The 24,716-nt window shown below is 37.2% G+C and overlaps 1 protein-coding gene across 4 annotated transcripts in view; it reads right to left on the minus strand.

The window, feature by feature from the left end:
- Window positions 1–24,716, minus strand: part of LOC137295052 (TOG array regulator of axonemal microtubules protein 1-like) — a 71,097-nt gene that overhangs the window by 24,770 nt on the left and 21,611 nt on the right. For 3 of the 4 annotated variants that reach the window (XM_067826319.1, XM_067826315.1, XM_067826317.1), the window contains exons 2-4: window positions 20,390–20,531; window positions 15,343–15,438; window positions 7,546–7,617 (exon numbers count right to left, since the gene is read on the minus strand). In XM_067826319.1, the coding sequence (XP_067682420.1) occupies window positions 7,546–7,617; window positions 15,343–15,438; window positions 20,390–20,531 (310 nt within the window). The remainder of the gene's footprint in view (window positions 1–7,545; window positions 7,618–15,342; window positions 15,439–20,389; window positions 20,532–24,716) is intronic. The other variant, XM_067826318.1, reaches the window with a different exon arrangement.

Consider the following 24,716-nt stretch of genomic DNA (forward strand, 5'->3'; position numbering starts at 1 on the left):
TACTACTACTTTCATGTTCTGAAGACATCAGATACAGGACCACTCATATAGACATTCATTTACACCAGGAAAAGGATATTGCATAATGGGAGACTGTTTGCTGCTGTGGTTAGTTAGATTTATCCAACTAAAATGAAAATTCCCAGATATAGATGAAAGTGCAGAAATAACACTTCAGAGCAACCTAAATGCAGTGGTCACTTTCATCACAAGGAGATTTAGCTTCACTCTCTATCCCATTGACATAAGTCATAGATAAAGGTCCTTATTCATAAATCCTTGCACACTGTAGGATAAATTCTTATCAGCTTTACACAATTCCAATCCCCTGTGAGTAATTTAATTTGTTCTAATATGTAACCTGGCCCACTTGAGAAGTACATAACCCTCCTGACTTATTGTAAACTACACCGAAGAAGTCTGAGCAGTGGACAGATGGCAGGCACTGTGTGACACACAGTGGAGTACAAATTCTACATTTACTGGTAGGCCATAAACAACTCAAGCAACAATGTAAAATAACACTGTTCACATATTTTAATGTCCCACACACATCATACTTAAATTGCAGCATACCAGTTCAGTAGTTAATCAGATATTGTACATGTACATGGGAGCCATAAAACATGCATTTGAAGATGAAACGTAAAAAAATCAAATCTCAATTTCTATCATCCTAATTTAGCTGTCAGACTGATTCACTTCAGAAAAATGACATCAGCAGACAACAAACCTGGACACAAAGACAATCTAATGTCTCTAAGCCCAGTAGCTGCAGACATCATGTAGTGTTAGTATATTAATCAACAAGACAAGGAAAAGGCAGTATCTCTTGCGTCAGTTTACAAAAGTGTCTAGTCAAGTGTATACTGTTCGCATATTGATCAGATAAGGCTAACCTTTTATTACTACTTGTAAAAAGAGAGTTCAGAAAACACTAAAATGGATTCTTTACATATTGTCCAATATTGCTTATAAATAGCATCCAGGTAAGCAACAACAATCAATACTGGGATGCAATAACACATTGATGTAACAGGCCCAGATTCTCAAGGAATGCAATGACATTCTTATGCAGTAGACCAGATATGCAAGGACCTAAAGACACATTGATGCAGTAGCAATACTTACAGATAATATCCAAGGGCTCATTTCACAAAGCAACCTTTACTAGGGTTAACCTAACATATTTTTCAGTTGTCCTTCAGTCTGTCCTATCTGAGTCGGAGTCCATGATTTCAGGGTATCAACTCTGTAATTTTTTACCATATTTTGGAGTTACTTTTTACTTGATCTTTAACTGCAAAAGGTCAGGTTAATGAAATAAAGTTCCATGACTCCTGTCCATCACTTCTAAATGTCCCTCTTAGAACTCCATCCTAAGTCTGTCCTTACACACAGTACATGGTCTGGAGAAGATCACAAGTTGTCACACTTCCACTTCATGTAAGCTGAGGTGGCTTAGTGGGTTAGATCACTTACAGTGTGTGCTGGCAATCAAAGTCTCTACTCTTGGAAGGTGAGACTGAATCCTGGATGGAACTCAACCAAAAAAGATAACAGACTTGACTTAACTGAGAAATTATAATCCCAAACATAATATATGCTACCTAAAAGAAATGAGGGAGATAAGGGCCATGACGGTTCATAAACTCAAGTCAGGCAGGCAAGTAGGCGATGTCATATTTCATATATGATAACTTTATGATTACTCATAGATGAGAGATTTACAATCCCACTTGGAAGGAATATGTAACAATGTTTTGTATGTATGCTGGCTTCATAATTTCACTGTTATTTTCTCACACAAACACATGATATTACCTGATTTATTTCACCAAAATTGTGCCCACCAATGAATAAAGTGGCAACAAAGAGTCATAGAACATCACTGACTGAATATAGAACCTGTACCCATCTTCAACAAGTAACTTACTGGGTCAGGAGAACTGACATAACCATTAAATGGTCACTGAGCAGTCAAACACTCAACTCATTTCACGATCAGTTATAGCAAATAGTTAACACTCCCATGTTCAGCTCTCCAGCATTATCTGCTGCTGCTACCTCCTTGTTTGCAACACTCATCGCTGCAGCAAATCAAGGTCAACCATCTTCCTATTCACTGCTACTGTTCCTGGAAGCCCTGAGGAACTGCCACCCTCTAATTGCACCATATTGTCGATTCCAGCAATATTTAATGACGACAACACTTCGCCTCCTTCACATGATGAAAGGCTTTGTGCAATCCCTCCCACTGTAGGAGAGCTAACACTTCCAAACAAGCCATCCCCAGGTCACTTTATCTTCAATACCTTGCTAAGCCTGTCTTCAATTATTTTATCACTACCTCTTTAAAATCCACCTTGAAGTAATGGTATGTAACAGTGATCAACACAAAGACAGCTTAATAATCTTTATATCTGTACAGATCTGGGTTAGAACTGACCTTCACCGATTCATGCATATTGTATGAGGCAATTAACAGTAATGGGCAGTCAAGCTCGCCAACTTCATTGACACAAACCATGTCATAGTATCCTAACTGGGTAGATAGATGCTCATGATACTGATCACTGGACTGTGTGGCCTAGACAATTACTTACAGACTACTGCCATATAGCTGAAACATTGCTGTGTGTGAAGCTAAACAATAAATAATCTTCTGTTGTATTCACACAAACAAAAGAGCAGTATCTTTAACTAAAGGAAAAAAGAAAAAAATGAGTCTAGTTGCACGGATGCCTCTGCTGCTGTAGGAAGTGTTCCCTACACTGAGTGTGCTCTGGAGATTAATTTCCACTAAACAAGTTCAATAAACATCTGTGCAACTATGAGATGCACACCTTCCCAATGAAACACAATTCTGCTGAGCAGTTTTTGTGGAAAAGTGGCCAGTCTTAATCCCCTATTTCACTATTATCAAAGAAAAATTATACAAAATTTATCTAAGTTCAAATGTCTATAAACATACAAAAGACTATACCATACAAAAAGAAATTGTGAGATGCACTCCTTAAGAGTCTCTATGAAAGACATATGTAAGCTACATGAGGTGTGCAGTGGTCTTTGAGGAGAAGTTGATGAAATACACACCCGCTGTAAGGGACGAACAGGACGAATAGAACCAAATTCAAACATCTGTAGAAGTGACAAAATTAAGAAACTGGATGAACATGGTATGAGATGCACACCTTTACAGTGCCAATGAAACACACGTACAAGCTCAATCAATTCTGTGGGGTTTTTGTGGAGAATGGATAGAATTCATCCCCTACAACTCTATGTTCAGAAATTCCACAAAATTATGTAAGTTCAAATGGCGTGAAAATTGGAAAAATACATAAAATACAAAATTTAAACATGATACGCACACCTTTAGAGACCCTATAAAACACGGGTGTAATCTAAATGAAGTCCATAATGTAGTTTTTGAAAAGTGGATAACATTATATAACACCTCCCCTATAACACCATATTCTGAGAGAAATTCAACAAAGTTAAAAAAGCATCATCATCACAGAGAAATTTAGCATAATGTACCTAAGGTCAATCAAATACAAAAACAATATATGGCGGGAGACAAAAAAATAAACCTGCATTTGATGAAACATTGCTTACAAATTACCATTGGTACACTAAAGTGAGAAATCCTGCTACAGTTCAACACTGATACCTGTCTGGGGTATGCTGCAATAAGGATCCTGTCCAGTAATTGTTCAAATCTCTGAATGACAGCTGTCATGGCCACATGGTACCTAATAATCTGGAGTGTCTCCTGTTTATCTAACTTCCACATAACGATTAAGAACAAAGAGAACCTATAAACCAAGAAATCACTAATTATACTCTTATCTGAATCTATGAACAGTCAAGTCTCCAACTAAACAACCTTAATTGTTATTCCACCAACACCTGTAATGCTCAGACACCTTGCAATTAATCAGTGCAAGTTATCAAAATCCATTTTAGATACTTTGGACAGACATGTGAGACTCTGACTAGATGCTGCATACACTAACAAGGCAGGTAAAGCAAGTGTAAAATGGTAGGATTAGCTCCACTTTATGTAAGATCCCTGTTCTATCTCCAGCTAAGCAACTTTAAATCACCTATACAATATAGCCAGGTGACACTGAGTCAAGGTGGGACAGTTAAAGATATCAAGCTAACTGCTAAAAAACAACCACCAATACCTGCCACCTAGTGATCGGTTAGCCACTTGATAACTAACAGTACTAGGAGTAATGGTTTTATATGGTTTGGGTCTGGTATGTTATGGAAACATCACAACAGCCATGATCATGGCAACAAGTTGACTGTGTCTTGTGGCTGTGAAATTACTGGAACAACCTTTCTCAGAGTGAAGATTGTAATAGTGTCTTTCTTTGAAATAAAGTCAAAACAAAAGGATGGGCATGAAGTTTGGTGTTACATGAGACATTATTACAAATATGGCAGACAAACAATCCTTCCACATGTAAGGGAGTTGAAAGCCCAGAAAATCAAAATTATCTTCAAGACAACCCACTACAATATCATTAACCATACATTATTACAAATATGGCATTATTGTGAATATGCAAGCATGCAAGCCATTGAGTGAGTTGGGTTTGAAAGCCTTATTCAGAAATAAGACCAAGGCAGGGGAAACCAGTACGAGATCTCACATAATTCCACCATTTTGGTATGTTAAACGTCTGCTGGAAGGTTTACAAGCAACCCATTTGGATTATCTAGCAACTAAATATCATTTGAAGTTCTTAATACCTTGTGAGATCAGACATGATTTTGCCACATTTGACATATTGAATGAAAACTTACCTAAACAGATCAAAAACATCATAGACAGTCAGTCATGTAACAATGTCATGTAACAATGAATACTCATTACAAAAGTCTCCGTACAGGACTAAACATTTACTTCGGTTTGGATTTGTTGACACACTATTTTTGATGTCACACTTCATATCGCATGATGAGAAATCACACCCCTCACCACACTGTTTTTGGTTTAAAATAAAAGTGAGCATCTTCTAAAAGTAATTATGGTATGTACAAACAGACAACCTTTTTTCTACCTCCAGTACAGTACACAAAATGAGTGTAAGCTGTCACTATTGAGTGGTGACATTAGATCAGTCAAACAGTGCACATACAGACTGTCAGCATATTACATTCGGTCATGAAGAAATCCAGATGCCATAGATGTCTACATTACTCAACTGCTGATGGTGAAAAATGCTGCTTGTATACAACATGATACTGTCATAGCTGTAGTTACAGCTGACAAACACCTCTATCATATGTTTGCTCAGCATAGCCACCGCCATGGTAACTACATCAAAATATTTGTAATGAATGAGGTTTGCCAAAGAAAATATTCTGCCAAGAAATATAATAGAGATAGAAACAACCTGAAATGGAAGCCAAGCAATTATTTGTTATAAAAACATTTGAAAAAACAAACATGAAATTTACATGACCTGCTACACCCTATTGATAAACACACCCACATCAGACGCTGAGAAATTATTGACGGCCTAGTTGTTCAGTGAAATACAGAAAAATCAATTGCGGATAATAGTTACATCAGGGACAGCAAACGCATGGGTATATCAAAACAATGAAAGTGGACGTCTCTACTATTAACGCTTATCTGTGTTCATAGCAATCAATCAAATCAGCTGCTACCACTATCAACATCCACCCAGTCCCATGGTGATGGGATGAAATCGACATTTACCGAAGAACACTTCCTGACAGCTCTATTCAAATATATTGTCCGTTAAAGCTCTCCTACACTTCCATTAGTAGTTCCCTCTGATCTGGTGGGGGCAAACTCAGCCTACAGATTATCACACAGTAAAAGTAAGGAGGCCTGTTTCCTAATTCAGCTACCAAAAGAGATCAATCAAATAGAAACAATCAGGTTCAATATCACAGGGACCATTCCTTGAATGTCCTTGCAGTCATGTTTCCTTCACCTGGACATAGCTTATCATTCAAACATGACAACTCTCAGATGTGGGATTCAAGCTATAGATTATGTTGATCAAGTCTTAACGCTTTAGCTATGTTACAGAACACTTCACTTCCGACTCCAAAAAGCACTGCATCGTCCTGGTGAGAAAACAATGGCTGTACTCCGTGAATAGCTTACTTTGTCTACTAGTTGATTCCTTGGTGGCAAAATGGTGCTTGACCCGAGTCCAGTAAGTATGTTGCCAAGGCAAAATTCAAACAAATGCAAACCCCAAGATTCATTATCAAGTGTTGAAAATTAACAATTATGTTTCTCACACTTCATCACCTACAAACAAAACCTGCAGAGCATCACAAATTGTACTGTTGTTTCTGTAACTAAGACAGATAGCCTGTCAATACAAACATAGCAACCAGCCTCTCCAGCACCAAACACGGTCAACAACATTCTACACTTGAAAATACACACAATGACACCATTCCCAATATGCATCATGGCCACAGCGTTATGTGTACACAGCACAGGGATTCATGCTCAGTTTGGACACAATCATGATTCTCATTCTTGTTTTACAGCTTCACAATGATGTTTGATCACTCTGTGGAATAATCAGATCATATCTAGGACAGATTAACATCACCAGTATTTGAATGGCTTCAATTTGTTGGGCACATTCTACAAGAAAACATCCTCAGAATTAAATTCGGTTTTGATGTCAATCAGTTAGTCCGCTGTTGTACCAAGAAAAGTCCATTTGGGAACATTTAGCTTTTCATGTTGTCAAGTCCTACACATGAAAACACCACACGCAGTTTTCACATTTTTGTGAGCTTCAATCAATTCACCAACTAATCGAAACACATTCTACTTAAGGCATTTTATCAAGCAAATTCACAGGAAAACACAACAACTACAGACAATAGTCCTTGCAAGGTAAATGGGCAATGCATGTCATATAGTTGGTAAATAGTCACGAAAATAACCCTGACAATTTATGACAGTAGCGCCATTAGTAGGTCAACATCACCAGGGGCCCAAGATAAATACTAGGTTGAATGTGTCACATCATCACTACATTGTTCTACATGTCTTGCTGTCACACAGTAAATGTCAATATTCACAACAGACAAGTCACTATTCATTTACGAAAATCATGTACGCTGTTCTGATGTACAAGTAAAAGATAACCTGAAAAAAAAAATCACAGAACAGAGATGTTAATTAACTTACACATACAAGTTTAAATTAACAGCAAATATACAAATTGACTGCAATCAACAGCAAATGAGAGAAACAAGCAAATGCAACAGACATTTCACACGTACACCACAGACAAGCAGCTGATGGCCAAACCCCAAGCAAATTTCTCATGGTCTGTTTCCCATGTTGACCTAACACCCCACAAGGCAATAGTTGTTTGGTTACACATTCATGTGCTAATCAAAGTGTTAGACAAGGAAATTAAACAGTGCTAGGGTTTAGGCTGTTAATAGCATTGATGGCTAGTACTCCTGGCCAGTGTGGGTGGGTATACAAGAGGTTGGGAGTACATTACTTACCTGAGATTGGGTCTAGGAAAGGCCGCGGTGTAGATTTGTGGTCAGGACGATGGAAGCCATTTTCTTTGATATCTGCAATGGCCACCAAGCAACTCATAATTGGAAGACTATAAAACAGGGGGAGGGGGATACAATGACTTTATTTTTCCATCTCAAATGCAGTTTCTCAGAAACAGCAGGTTTCAGTGATATTCTTAATTCATCAAGTCCAGTTTGCCAAAAAAATGATGGTGTCATAACTGAATAGCCTCTACCCATGACTTGGGACCACTAGATGATAACTAACAAAACTGCACTGTTGTCAGACATCCCTCATCTCCCCACAGTGGACATACAAGTGTATACTCTATGGAAGCCAGTGTCTGAAACAGTAAGGAGACAAGACAGCACAAATTACAAGTTCATACCCTTTCAAACGAGAGACAACTTTGAGCAGTTGTTTGGAAACTGTCTGCCCTGGAATACCAATGGTCTTAATTTAAGGTTTCTTCCTCACAAGACCTGCCTCCTGACAGTACAATAAATCCTTTTAAAGTCTGATTTCACTTAAACCTTCATAATTCCATTTATTTTCCTATGCACTAATTATGCCTTCAAAAAGGAAATACACATCATTCGGGTGAGTTTCACAGTGGGGAGTTCCGTCCATGAAATATTCAATAAGAATGTAACACAATGTTGACAATGCTTATTCCATGTGACTGTTCTATTACATTTGCTTGTAAACTTCAGCTATAAAGTAAGCCTGCATGTAAAACACATACTTGGTTTGCTAATTCTGAAACTTGAGTCCTTATGTAAACATTCTTCCAACTAAACCCATACACAAAATAGCTGTATTGTGCACACCAGAAAGGCTGGTTACTTTTGTTTTGTTCCTTATGACAAGACCGTCTCACTTGGCTGCTTCCTGGGTTTGTTTCATGAACAAAATAATGGTCGTCATAACAAACAGCCTCACCAGATAAGCTTGTTATAAAGATGACAAAAACTTGGAGGATTTGAATTCCAAAAACACATCTTCATCTTGAGGGAAACAAAGTCAATACCAGTGCTTTCTAACTATCAGAGAGTTTTACTGAAAGTAGCCAGCTGATTTATGAGACTTGTCAGTTTCATAAATGCTTGAAATATAATTGCTGAAACATATTTTTCAGAAACAAATAACATCAAGTCATGGATAGTGAATGAATTATGAATGACTTCAACGTATCTCAGACAGCTAATGTGAATAATACATGCTATTCCAAGTAACAGGCGGGTTGTGTGTCTGGGATGAGTAACACAGCATTATAACATCTACCTGCAATATTTCCATCACCATCATAGTCAGTACATCTGGATTACTCAGGCAAAAATTCTGCCAACTGTCAGGAAGGGCTTGATTGAAGGGACCAACGTATCTCTTAACACTGATATTTTAAGAGCTTGATTTAGGTTTCTTATTTCAAACCTAAATCATACCGAAAGTGTTTTGTGATGTTTCAAGGAAAAGATGTCATGCCTGGCTTAAATGTAAATCCTGATAATTCCGAACAGTTTGCTCAAACTCTGTTAGAGGAACAGAGCAACCTGCTGCAGATCCATGTCATCTAAACACTTACTTGAGGTGGACAAAAGTCACATATTCTGAAGCCTTCATGCAAACAATTCATTACAAAATGCACTAAATAATACAGCATTTCAAACTTTCTTCAAATTAAACCAAATCCAACATCCCAACACTCTAAACCCCTACAGAGATACAGTTCATCCTACATAAAACAAGATTTAAGTGCCGACTAATGCTATATGAAACACACACAGGTGGTAAAATACCTGACCTGACAACAACGAAATTCCAAAAGTACTGCAGTCAACACGAGAACCTCTCATCCCAAAGTGATATAAATCACCCAATACCATGCAATGATGGCTTGATAAGCAACAGTAAAGTCGTGAAAGTTAAGGGGTACTACCTGCTGAATTGGAACAACCAACTCCCATCAGATGCTGCAGCAGCAGAATCATCAGACCATGACGCTGATCAGAGACCCCACGAAAGTAATCCAACTGCCCCGACTCTTTAATGAATGTCTGATGGACCAGTGGGCATGCAACTCTTAACATTTATATCTACATATTGATTGGTACTGCCACCTTGAAATGAGGTCACATGATCCGTCAGGGAGGATCAATAGTTGAACACTACCGCGAGACAGGCTTTTCTTCTGGCCGCTTGAGCGTGTGCTGTAAGGAGTGGAGCTCACGTACTGTCAGGCTCAGGCAGAGACGCATCCGACTACTAGGGAAGCACGCAAAGTAAATATCTGGGACTCTTTAACAAAGCGTTGGCAGGTCAATACTGGAGTGAACATCGGGTACATCTATGATACAGTGTGGTGTAGTCTTTGTTATGGTGACTTGTTATTAAACATTTCCTACAGATGATAACTTTCCTGATCTATGTGAACGACAATGTTACCTATCATGAAGATAAACAAATCAATCATATGATCAGTTTCAACTAGGAAATATTCAACACATCCAATAGAAACAAGTCATGGACAATACTTATAACTAGCTAACCTGGCTAAAATACAACCAGAATATCTGAGAAGAAACAAAAATAAAAATTGTAAAACCAGAAGTACAGTGAAAACACATAGGAACTGTTTCACCAGAGTTAAAAAAAACGTTAATCTTAATATCTGCTTAAGTGGATGAAGAGAGAGATTTTGCATCATAACAAAGACTGACATGCCCAGCTCCACATTATCAAGTCAAACTGTTACAACAACACTGGGAATGAGGACTGATCTTCACAATATGCCAAGAGACAGGCAGTCTCCATATGATCTTACATAAAATATTGTTTAACTGTAAACATGCCACCATCACTTTTGATAAAATGTCATATAATATAATATCTAACAGCAATGCACCAAACCTTTCTTTCATAACACACAACTTGGACATCTTCACATTGAGTTGTACAAAGAGAGTTTCTTGTCATTTCTGTAAGAGAATCACGGAATGTGTTCAAATGAATACATTCAGAACATTTTTAAACAAATCTTTAATCATCATTCCATGAATGGGCATTGCTTAATACAACTTTAAAATTATTCTAGGCATGTCAATTTAACATTCCTGGTATTTACAAGCCACCAGTGTCAGGCAAAAAGTTCCAGTCTGAGGATTTGTTAGACAAGAACCAAAGCTACAAGCAGGACCTATAAAATGCAGTGACAGACATGAATCTAGAAAACTCTTTTGACAGTCACTTAGAAATTCAGCTGGTAACTCAGAAAAGACAGCACATAGTTAATACAGTTTTCAGAATACCCCCGCTGTACCAGCTCTCCACTCTAGAACACCACTGAGATACTTGATGAACATCTCTGCTGCCAAATGTTTCAGACAAGCGTCTGTGGATAATGGAAATTTCATGTGAATTTCTCTTGCTATTCTCTTCAAGTTTCCTGAAAAAAAAGTACCCTTCAACAACAGGTCAGTTACACTGAAAAGCAGTTTACTTCAATCCATGATCTTGTCGGCAAAATTTCAGTCCATCAGACAGTAAATATTTCAGTCATTTACCTTGGAAATCATCCCAACTTTCAATGGCATCAATAGATTAGAATGCACCCAATGACCTTCCTCGAGTAGCAAACAGAGTTCATTGATATTTCTACAATTCAACATGACAGCAAACAAGTGTGAGGCTGACTGGTTTATGCATAAATATTTTTACAGGAAAACTGTCAAAGAACATAATGATTTTTCATGAGCATGCATGAAGTTGAAGAAAGGAATCGCAAGGTTTGCCTCCAAAGTTAAATCTGTTTCTTGCTGGTAGGGGTATTTCCCCCAAAAAGGTGAGGATCAAAAGTAACCAACCAAAAGCCAATTCCTGACAACATAATATTTACGAATTTCGCATACGAGAATAGATCCAGTTAATTGAGATCAATAAGAACATTTTCAAGACTGCCCAAATCAACTAACAGACAGCTGTTTCTGCTGATGTCAATCTTGACATATAGCGGAAGCCTTCTAAACTGGCATTTGTTGTAGAGGACATATCAGTCTAGTGCACTTTTCCCATTCATCAGCTTGACTGGTTTAGCCATCTTGACACGGTTTGTGACTGACAAATTGTGACATGACAATTACTTCAAGATACAAGTGGTGCGTGTCACTGATTAACCTCATCTACCTACAGGGGTTCAAAATAATATCTAAAGTCACTTGAAACAGGACAAGTGACTTTATGAAGGTAACTTGTCCTAATTAATTTTCCTGGTTTTTATGACATGATCATGGTGATGAAATTATGAAAGAACAGATCAACAGTCATGTATTTGATGTTAATGTTTACTGGACCGTTTATCGAAAAGTGATAAATAGCCAAGAAAGATAACCCTTTTTATAATCATAGCGAATCTTAATAGCTACATTTTGAGCATATATGAAATGAGATCCAAGTACAACTGCACTTGAAACTTAAAGCGACAATTATTTAGTAGCCCATGATACCATTATTTGACTGCCCAAAATTAAAAAGTGACTTGTCCAAGGCACAGGCAATTGGATTTGGAACCCCTGTACCTAGGCCTAATCCTTATCCATACTCCTTCTATCAGGCAACATCAATGAGCTTAATGCCGACAGTAATCTACTGTGTTGTTAATACACATCCAGCCAATCAGCCAATCAGCCAATCAGCCAATCAGCCAATCATACGGAGAGCCTCTATACCGGATGCAGGTTCGGAGAGCGTTAATTACTGTTTAAACAGTCAATTGGGTGGTGTTTGTTGTGAAAAAATACAGAGTAGACTGACACCAAAGTAGAGAGCGAGTAAATGATCATAACTCAACTAGATTCTGCTGGGACCACATTCTCGTGCTGATATTGAGGGTAGGCCATATTGGAGGGCTGCCGGTTTACAGGACTTCCACTGTATGCTTGTACAGCATTACAGGGAAATTTCAGCAGCTAATGTCACAACAGTACCAAGCATTGTCACTAAGCCTGTTACGATACACTCACATATTCGGTGAATCAAACTGTAGCCCTTCATGAATTCAATTGATTATTCATGGTCACCAGAACCAAATATAAATGAACATTTACAATTTTTTAACAGAGCACATTTTACTTGAACCCTTATGTCCTTTTCCAACATGAGATATGCAAGAATGGAATACGTACTTGCTTTGCCGTAGTGCAAGTCATGTTAGTTTACAATGTCTGCACATAGTACTGTGGACTATAAGAATCAGTCCATTACATACCAAATTGGAGTGTGCTGTAGGATCACTCGCTATTACTTTGACAAAGTATCAGTCAACATGGGGGTTCCATACAGTGCATCAATCACTCAACTAAAATATTGCAATCATGAATAATTATTTGTATTCGCTACCCAAAATTTGTGATACATATAATCGCCACACAGTGTATTCTTTGCAGCCCTAGTTGTCACAGTGATGTGATGTGATGTGATGGGGTTTGTCATGCAGACATATATCAGTCCCTCTTGGATTCCGTGACCAATTTTTAAGAATTCCACAGCAAATTTAAGCTAATTCTGCATCCCATTTTTCAATATTCTGCAAAACATTCTGCAGTTACAACATTTATAAAAAATAACAAAAACATTATACAGACCTTCACACTTTAATTCTCAAACACAGATATAAAGGTAAGTCGATAGTACACATCACATCTTGAGTGAGTTTGATGACAAGGCACCGACACCTTTTTCTGTGTTTGAGAATTAAACACTCCCTGAAAGTTATATCTCTCCTCTCATTCGTAACTGTGATGAAGATGAACAACTTCCGGTTTCATGCAAATAACAATTCTATAATTATGCAAAATCTGAAATAATTTCTATTTTCAAAATGATAGATTTTGAGAATGTAACTGTGGTGTCAAATTCATCTAATTTTATTTGAAACATGCCTAAAATAAACATGCCTTTATTAATAAAGTATCTTTAATCGTAATTATTTTGAAAATGTCACAATAAATATGTCAGTTCATTTTATGTGGAACCAATCCTACTTTTGACATTAACACTACTTTTCGTTTCAGCTATCAGTCAATCTTAATTTTTAAAATAAGTGAATTCCGCGGCAGAAAAGTGGCAAATTCTGTGTGGATTCTGCACAGAAATGCCCTTTCTGCGGACCAGACATTTTTCTGCAAGGAAAGGTACATTCCCTGATTTTTTCTGCAACAGTGGAATCGCAGAATCCAGGAGGGACTGAACATACAGAGCTGCACATGTACTACATTGCAAACCTGCCTTCCTGAAGTTGCACACAGCATATTCCATTTGCAAATCATTCATCAGAATAAGGAGCAGGTTCTCTGACTAGCTTTGATTGCCACAAACTAGCTGTTTACTACAAACCTGCAATCAAGCGTGGAGTTATCAGTACCACACAGAATGTGGAGACAAATGTTGCCATTAAACACCAACAAAGACACCCAGCAGATGAAGGCCCTTAACAACCTGATGTTAATCTCCCAATACAAATTATTTATGCATGTAGAGCACCGGGTTCCAGTTTATATGGGCATTGCAAAGATACCTTCATGACGCAGGACAAGCACCACAATAACTGACAGGCCTCAATAAACAAGTCATCACTCTCACATGGACTATTGATTCATTGATTTCAACCCGAGGCATTCAAACAAATATCATAACAGATCCATGATTCATCAGATGATGATGAGAAATGGTTTTACTGGTAGTTGGGAATTTTGTATGCACCATGTGCGTATGTTATAAGTTCCCTGGGTTAACAGTTTTCTTAATTACTGCGGTGGAGTTTTAAGTACTACAATGTAAAGATGTACTAGTGGGGGTGCTCAGGAGATAGGGAGTTTGTTTGTCTTTGTTTTCCGATAATTTTAAACTTCAACCTAGAAGCACTGTCACTTATATTTCAGAGACGTTTAGATGTGAGACTACCATACAGTCATCTACACCATGCAGTTACATCACATTACTCTGTCTCACATATCCTTGAAGGAATAAATATGCAGCTGGGATGTGGAATGTTCCCCCTGTATCAGTGGCTGTGAACAGTGCACAAAGCAAGGAAGAGTTATCTCCCATGGAGAGAGCCAGCTCACAGATTGAACTTTTTATCACTGGTTATGGAAGTGTCTGAAAAATAATTTTTTTAGCAGCATATATATAATGCCTAGTTTCTTCAGACATGTTCAACTACACAGTGTAATTGGATTTAAAACTGAACAACAGGCATGTAGTGCAACATTCACTGTCTCTGTGACAAAAGCACCACATTTAAAACAAATAAACCACATTTCATTAAGTTCTCATCAAGTGACACCAGAATAGCATACAATTTTACACATGTACAAACATAGCAAACATCTAACATCACACAACGTCAAGTACACTTAAATATTCAACAGAGACCCCATTCACGACATATCAATACCACCCAAACAATAACAAGCGACCCCATACAAACTTCTGTGCTCCCAATTAAACACAACAGGTATCAAATTTTCTACCAGATACCTCCAATCAAAGGATGACATGTCAGTTGACAAGCAACAAACCTGCCACAGAACAACCCTTCACACAATAGGCTCCTCAACTGTACCGCTATTCCACAGTGCACTGTCTTCTAGAATATCAATCCAATAACACACAAACACTTGGTGCTCACTCACAAAGGCCATGGATGAATGCCGACAGGTGGGTCATGCAGGTGTACAAGAAACATAATACAGTTGGTTACTTATGTGAACCCTGCCTACCTTTAATAGTTGTCTCTCCTTGATCAGGGACAGCGTAGTTGTTAATTCTGGTGGAGTTGGCCTGCTGTTTCCGTTTGTAGATTTGCATGTATGAACCTGTGGAGATAACAAGCAATCAGTCTTGGGTTAACAGTTATTATTTTGTCATTTGAAATGCTACAATTTTATCGGTTCCGAGACATGCTGCATTTGGCCCTAACATATGACTGCATGTACTGAAACTCAATACTTAACAATTTTATTGTGCTTTGTTAAAAAACTTAAGAAAGGCTGTTAAGCCAAAGGGTTATTTCTCCTGATGGAGACTCAAGTTACAAGGATATTTTTGATGCTTGATAGGCTGCCATGATAAAATTCCTTAGCACACAATATTGTGAAAATCAAACCTTTCATTTGTTTTATTGAACGCGGTCATTACTAAAGTGACCAGGCTCAGTTCATTCAAATTTGGTTAAAAATAAGTTCACAGATGAATTCAAAATAAGAAAAACTAAATTAACTCTTTCAACACCTGTCAACCTGAAGTTTTACTGCCATAAAACCAAGTTCCCAGAGACTATAAGGTCATAGATGAAGCCAAAGCTTATCAAGGAAAATATGAGCTTGTCAATTGTTATCATACAATATTTGGAAAGGCCCAGTCCAGCTGTTCATAAATGTGATATATACTTTTATCATATTACTCAAATAAAACAACTACAACCTAAATAAATTTTAATGAAAATGCAAGCTCAGATTTATAATGTCAAGAAAAACCATGAAAGAAGCAGAAACTACTGTGATTTAGTTCACATTTGTGTCATTTCACAGTATCCCAATGCCTTTTTCTACATTTTTTTTCAATCACACAAAATCTATTATAAAAATATAACGTGTATGGTTACCTATTTCCCAGTATCAGAGGCTTTCCGATCAGTAACAGTGGAGCAACGGTGGAAAATACCTCTGGTTTTCCAAGCTTTGTGTTATGGCGGGTATTGTTCAAAAACTTTGAACATGAACAGTATCACTGCATTGTTGCAAAGAACTTTTTCACAGTTAAAGAAGCTATTTTATTGGATACAGATTGGTTTCTATTGACTCTTTTCAGCCACAGCCTGCCATGAGGATTGTGTTTGATCAAAATCATGCAAGTGACCTAAGGCAGCCAATCATATTACAGCAATGGATACTGTCCTCGTAAACAAAAATGTACAGATTCAGACCAAAGGTTTGGGTAAAATCATACTATTCTGAACATGTTAAGCTAAAAACCTCCACTTACACATAAAACTTAGTGGATGTATTAGTGCTAGTTTTTGACATGTGTCAAAAAAGTTTCATGCATATATTTCTGAGCATTAACCCATTCAACACCATAGGCCAAATGGGCCAAGATGTCACCAGTCTCACAGGCCGAAAAATCAGCCAGGGAATAGTTGTATCAAAATTATATATAATTTTAGGAACCTAACTTACATGATTCATTTATCTAATCTATGACTCTTCGTAATGCCTGACAACACTTATTCAAATGGCCATATATTATCGACAGGATTAGAATTATAAACTATTTTCCGCAATGTTATTGAAAAAAAACTATTCTTGCACACATGCTTTGGCAAACTGTCCACATCAGAGTTCTCAGTGAGCAAATTAACAATGTATAGAGGATGTAACTAAACAAATCAAATAAACTGAAGAATAAAATCAACACTGTTCTCATAAAAATTGTCAAACAAACATTATAACTTACTGTTTAAATCTTTATTGTGCAATCACAGCGTTTACGAATGGTGTTTCAAAGTAAAAGGACATTCGGTCCTGTAAGTTTCAGATGTCTGTCTGACCCACTGAAAATTCACAGGACCCACAGAATAAAATTAAACACATATTTCAGATTTAACATTTCTCATATAAATTGGCATTGAAAATATCAACATTATATAATGACGAACATTCTACACATAAATTCATAAACAGTGAACAAGTGTCACATGCCACAAATAACAACTTGAGACAAAGTCATTGTAATATATCCAGTCAGGCCAGCAGGTTGGGGACTTCCATCTGACCATTGGCAAATCTGCTAGATTTGTCAGAGGGTCAGACACTATTCGTGAACACTGCAATCGTGTAATGTAATTCATGTGACATCTTGGCTTTTGTTGCTTCAAACTACACGCTTGAACATGATGTTTAAAGCTAAAACATATGCATGAAACTTTCTTGTCACAGGTCATAACCTACCACAGTACGTCTCCAAAGTTCCATAATATACTTATAAGTGTTGTTTTTTGTGTGTGACATGTTCAGATTAGCATGACTTTACCCAAACCATTGCTGTTATCTGATTGGCTGGCTCCGGTCATGCGCCTGATTTTATCCTATCATAATCCTTATTGGCGGCAAAAAAGCATCATTAGAAACCAATCTTTATCCAATAAAATCATTTCTTAATCTATGAAATACTCTTGGCAAGGGTACAGTGATATTGTTGATGTTCAGAGCTTTCAAACAATAGCCGCCATCAAATGAGTCACCTCATATGTTATTCATGCTAAGCTTCGAAAACAAAGGTATTTCAAGCTGTTGTATCATGCTACCAAGCTGATTGTCAGGGATATCGGTAAATACACGACCATACATATTACTTCAGAAATCTTTCCACAATAATTTTCTGATTGTGTAAAAATGAAAATATGAAAGACAAAGGGAAGGGTATATCATGGCATGTTACAAATGTAAAAAAAAATTCCTTTATGGTTCATCCGGACATATAAATGTGGAGCCTGCATTTTCATTAAAAAGAAACTTATGTAAGTTGTAATAATATTACATGAATAATGTGACAAAAAATAGCTTTCATATTTATAAGCAGTAGGATGCTTTTTGCAATTGGGCTAATTTTAGCCATTAGGCTACCCCATCAGTTGACAGGTTTATAAAATGAATAATACGTTAGTTAGGCTCCTAAAATTACACATCATTTTGATGCATTACTGCCTGGCCAGTATACTGGCCTACTGTGTCTGGGAACTCCTGACGTCTTCGCACGTTTTCTGACCTACGGTGTTGCATGGTACAAGTACTGCCATCCAGTGCTTATGAAACAATTGTACAACACATTATACAATGTATTGCAACACACTTACTCATGGATCATAATATTGTTTACTAACTGAATATTCTGCTGCTCACAACAGAGGTGAACTTTGGAGACTTCTTACCATTTTCACAAATATGCCAACAAAAAGTCATCAAGATCCCAAACAATGGCAAAATACTCTTATACATATATCTACTAGTTATGATTATATGTGCCAAGTTTGGTGAAGAAATAGCGAACGGTTTTACAGTTCTGCTCTGGGAAAGAACACTATTAGCAGTTTGAGTCAAAGTAAAAACTGTTGCTATGGAAATGCCAAAAATATTTGATTCAGAATTCCAAACCTGCTAAAACGTACCAGTACACCACTCAACCTATATATGTGCCAAGTTTAATCCTCTCAATGCTGCCGTCGAACCCATTCGACAGGAGTGCAGGATAATGACATCTCCAAATAAAACTTGCAATAATTATTCAACGAGTCGGATTTACATGTCATATGAATTATGTATGGAATGCAGGAATTCTCAGCTTGGTAAATATATAATCTTTAATATGTATATGAAGCTTAAAACGAAATGCCTGCGAATTAAAAATGTGATCACCAAATTTCTCGGCACGCAGTCGAAAATAACGGCCATTGTTGACTTTCAAGCACACCACATCGAGTGGTACCCAATCTAATATTTTCTTCATAATGAAATATTTTTTGATAGTTTAATCAATATTTTTGTTCTTTGATGAAGAGAAAGCTCACAAGTTTCCCATTTCCTAAAAATTGGTAACTTTCGGCTTAAATAATTACAAACAAAACCAATCTCAATGTTACATCATCGATTGGAAGAACAGGAACGATCATGGCAACTGCGGTAAACAAACAAGTCCACATGCATCGTGATGCCCAAAAAAAATGTGCCATCCTTTTGATATATCCAACTATTTTATCTGGAATTAATTACATGGTGTGAATAGGTAAATGCTATTGTCTCTGCACAGAAATTACCATATTTAGTGAGTTTATTTTGATTTTGTTTGATAAACCTTCCAACATTCACAATATTGACAGCTGTAGGTGACTCGAAAGGGCATGGCCAACCTTGCGGTTTTTCTAAGCGACATGACACGAAGGATGTTTGAAAATACGCGTTCATAAGCAGAATCTGAACTCATATACATTGAAAGAAAACGACTGAGTACCTATATAATGCAGATCATGAAACAATATCACAATATTTGTAACTGTACCCACCCTTGATGAAACCGGAAGCGCATACACGGCATGGCACTCGTGGAGGTAAAATACAAATGAGTTGGAAAACGACCATTGATACATTTTCTAAATTGATTCAAATTTCCGTAAGATCCATACTATACACCAGAATTACCTTTCAATCATCCCCAATTATGTACTGTTAGTTGTGTTCAATAGCAGTTGTCATTTGTTGCTTGTGTTGTAGTATTTTCCCTCAAGTTGGCCGTCCATGTGTTTTTGTGTTCTGCTCCGGAAACGAAGCCCACCCCACCATAAGACTAACACCAAAATGTTCCATGGAAAAACGAAAAAAATATAAATTCCAAAAATCTGTAAATAGCTAAAGGCACAACCATAGGCTGAGATTAATATATCTATCAAGTTTGGTCTAAACATATTGAACGGCTTATGAGTTATGCTCCCGAAACAAAATGATGACAGATGGACAGACAGACGGTCGAGGCGTCAACTATATCCCCTCCCATTACATGCAGGGGGGATAAAAATAAACATAAAAAAAATCTGTAAATAGCAAAAGGCTTTGGGTCAGTTTGATTATGTACCAATTTTGGTTGAAAGATAATGAATGTTTTTTTGAGTTATGCTCCGGAAACAAAATGATTACAAGCCTTACAAGCCAGGGGATATGAATATACATCATGTGCTTTATCAGAGACAAACCATAGCATGGAATTCTGAAGTCCTACCATGTTCTGGAGCTTCTTCAGCAGCATTGATTCCCATGACAGTTGATCTTCTCTTTGGCACTCGTCGAGCATCCTGACCTGTTTCGTTGTCATTTATCCAGGTGTTCCTAGGCTTTGGAGGCGGGTCATCACTCATGAAAGCCTGCAACAAAGACAACAGCGTCACTAACAGACACTCTTTTCTATTCAGGCAACAGTTCCATGAAGGTTTGCTGAGTCACATCACCAACACAACACAACAATATACCCCACCCACCGTCCGCTAAAGGTGGACAACCGGCCTGAAACCATTATGCCAACAACTGAAACACATAGAATATGCATGGAGTTGCAGGGATTGACTTGGGCAATGAAACGAACTCAATCTACCTGCAGTGATTTAAAGATTACTCTAGTAGGGTGCAAATACAAAATCACATGCTGACATCGCTATAAACAAAACCCCACCATTAAAATTACTCGTTTCAGCCTTTAATTAACTTAAATTGACCTTTTTGTCAGCAGCGCACAATTCTCAGACATAAACGAAATTTCAACCAATCAGAGCGGCGCGTCTCTGTGACGTAATTGTATGTATAGAAATGAGGGTCTGTGCACTATTCATCTACATTTGAGGGGTCAAACTATTTCATTTACAGGTTTGTACAAACCTGAAATCGCGAAAGCTGTTGTGAAAAATGAAATCTACTATGACTTAGTTTTGTCTCCTGCTTTGCCTAGTTTTCGAGTTATCTTTGTTTTCATAAACGATTCTGTCAAAATCACTTGGTGTCGTTAGGTTGTAATCCGTGTTAGGTGGTATAAACCTACACGTTATTTGTCATCATTCACTTGATGCCCAGTTAATGAATTTATAACAGGTATAATTAGTGGCAACGCCACTTAGATTACCCGACAAAGGCCCCCTTTTGGCATTTCTTGTGTATGGATCGATCGAAGGATTAACCAATAACACGTGGATTGATTAATTAGTTTTATGCGGATTTAAATGGGGGATTTGTCAAAAGGTAGTGTTTATGTATGTACATTTACTAATCTATACTGAATACACTCTGTCGTGTCTGTGTCTATGTAAAACAACACCCGTCTTTCAAGGATTAACCGCCAATACATTGATTGATTGCTCATTATTAGCTAACTAAATTACTTTTTAAAAGAATGACGCACATTATGCAATTAGTTGCCAGGTGTGCTATTTTGGATGACCAATGAGACTATCCAGGAATGTGAAAAACCTGAAACGATACATTTCGTATATTAGATTGTTGAAAGGCACATCGCTTGGGAAATCTGCAGATGAATTATATATCACTCGTTTTTGTGGATATTGATGGATACATTCCTCGAACAAGGTACTGGCCTGACATTGCTCCTGTAACTTTAATTTGTTTTAATTTTAATATTTGCATTTTGTTTTTATTAGATTGTCGTAACTTTCAACAGAATCATTGTTTTCGTCATGAAGTTGTAATGATACACACGACATACACTAGGGCATGCGTGCAAATTATGAGTCATACAGGCAAACTCTAGAAAAAAAATGTCTAGATATTACATTCCTGTTATACATTCTCAGATCACTTCTTTTTGTTCAGTTTCAAAATCCATACAAGTGTGAATATAAAGAAATTAGGATCATGAGACCAAATATAAAGACATATATTGACAAGTGTCTACATACTGGTGAATGAATGTTTACAAACTAAGTAAATTTACCAAGTGTAGAAATTTATCGCGCAGTATTTTCACTTCGACCCCCACCTCGCTTATGTTACGTTACAAGTTATGTCATGCAACCTCCTTTTGGACTTTAGTCTGTGACTTCACGATTTTAAAAAATGACGGCGCCCTGGCTGAGAAGGAATGCTATTTAAGGTTGTTTTCACCGACTTACAAAATCAAAATTACTTTCTACTGGTTTATTGATGGACAATAGGATTTTGCATGACCTTGCTTCTAACATAACAATTTCACTCTTGGAAGTGAGGTGGAAGGCAATATAATATTTCTAGAAAATACTAATGTCACTTCGACCCCCACATTGCTTCCGTGGAAGAAGTCGTTATGTTACAAGTTGTGTCATGCAAACTCCTTTTGGCAATGATTCAAATACACATTTACCTACTGGTAAAAAGTAGTTTGGATTTTCTAACTTGATGAAAACAAACCATAATCTCAATAATTCTAACAGACTTTTAGTCTGTGACTTCATCATTTTAAAAAATGGCAGCACCCTGTCTGAAGATAAATGCTTTTTAAGTTACTTTTCACCAACTTACAAAATCAAAATTACTTTTCACTGGTAGCTAAATATGTGTTTTATTGATCGACATTAAGATTTTACATGCCATTGCTTATAACATAACAATTTCACTCTTGGAATCGAGGCAGGGCCCGATATAATTATTATTTATGATAATATTGGCACTTCGACCACAACCTCGCGTCCGAGGAAGAAAGCGTTATATTCATGCAAAATCCTTTTGGTCAGCAATGTGTAGTAAGCAGTCTTTATTTTATAAACTCAATGAAACTTGAACTCCATTTCCTATCCTGGAAGCGTGGTAGGGGGCGAACCATCCAATTTAGAATATACCACAGGTTTCCACAACGCTCGCTCCGCACACACAAACAACCAATTTAAGAACCAACTACAGGGCCGGTGGAAATCTGTGTGTAGTGACCCCAAGGTGCAATTGACAGCAACACAACAATTCAGCATGTCTTTGGTGATGTCGAGAAATAAGCAAAATGACAAGTTTGCTACACATTTTATATACAGTTAACTGGAAATCATTCCTTCTATTACGTCACTTTCGGTTCTCTGGCGACAGCGTTACACAACCGTGTCTGTGGTTTCGTTTGCAGGTGAGAGTTAAGCAGACGGCATTTTAGCAACTTTTAAGCGCTTGGTATTAATTAACCACAAGGTTTTTTTTAAAAAAATGGTGTTCCATTTATGACGAACCAGAAGTCTTTCATATGCAGTGATAAAAAGAGTACCAAAAAATTGAGTTTAGTTGTTCTTTAATATAGGATCCTGCTCACCTGTATGAGAAGCAAGTTTTTAAATCTATTTTACTGAGAAAGGATTTGACATAATTTAGTTCTGTCAAAGATATTCCCGTCGCTTTCTAACTATGTTTAATCTTCGAAACATAACTTCCTGTATGGAACATCGAACATCCCTACACAGTGCTGCACAAAATGAGCTGAGCTGCGAACTCTGAACCTCGCAGTACTGTGTTGTTTATGCACTGTGCGACGGTCTACAGAGTTCACGTTCAGAAGTTGTGTTCTGCAACATCACACAAAAAGCAATACCATCTCATTCCATACTAAAATCTTTAAATTTTTAAAGACTACGAATGAAAACGAAGAAACAACTTGACCCATTCAACACCGTAGGCTGAAAAAGTGGCCAGTCAGTGGTTGCATCAAAATGATATATAATTTTAGGAACCTACCTAACATATGATTCATTTATCAAATCTATGATTCTTCATAATGAATGTCACCACTTCTTATATTTCAAATGGCCATATATTACCGACAGGATCAGAATTATAAACTATATTCCGCAATGTTATTGGAAAAACATATTCTCGCACACATGCTTCAAGAACAGGTCCACATCAGAGTTCTCAGTGAGCAAACTAGCAATGCATGGGGATCTAATTAAACAAATCAAATAAACTGAAGAATAAAATCAACACTGTACTCACAAAAATTGTCAAACGAACATTATAACTTACTATTTCAATCTTTATCATGTTTACTCCACGACTGTATCATGTCATTCTTTTTTGTTTATAGGGGACAGTATCCATTGCTGTTATCTGATTGGCTGACTTAGGTCACTTGTCAGATTTTGACCAATCATAATCCTTACTGCAGACAGAGGCTAAAAAGCGTCATTAGAAACCAATTTTTATCCAATAAAACCACCTCTTACAACTATGAAAATACTCTTGGCAAGGATGCAGTCATTTTGTTGATGTTCAGAGTTTTCGAACAATACCCTCAATCAAAGGAATCGCCTCACGTTATTCATTATCAGCTGAAGATTCTAAAATGGAGGTTTTTTCACACCGCTGCATCACGTTATCAAGCGAAATGCCACTGATGTCGGGAAATACACGACCATACATATTACTTCAGACATCTTTCTATCATAATTTTCTAAGCGTGTCTAAATGAACACATGAAAGAAAAAGTGAAGGGATATCATGACATGTTGCAAATGGAAAAAAATAGCTCCGATTTTTTCTTCGTCCGTGGTTCATCTGGATATATAAATGTTTATGCCTGCGTTTTCATTAAAACT

Source organism: Haliotis asinina, chromosome 8, assembly GCF_037392515.1.
Source record: "Haliotis asinina isolate JCU_RB_2024 chromosome 8, JCU_Hal_asi_v2, whole genome shotgun sequence".
NCBI classification, from domain to species: Eukaryota; Metazoa; Mollusca; class Gastropoda; order Lepetellida; family Haliotidae; genus Haliotis; species Haliotis asinina.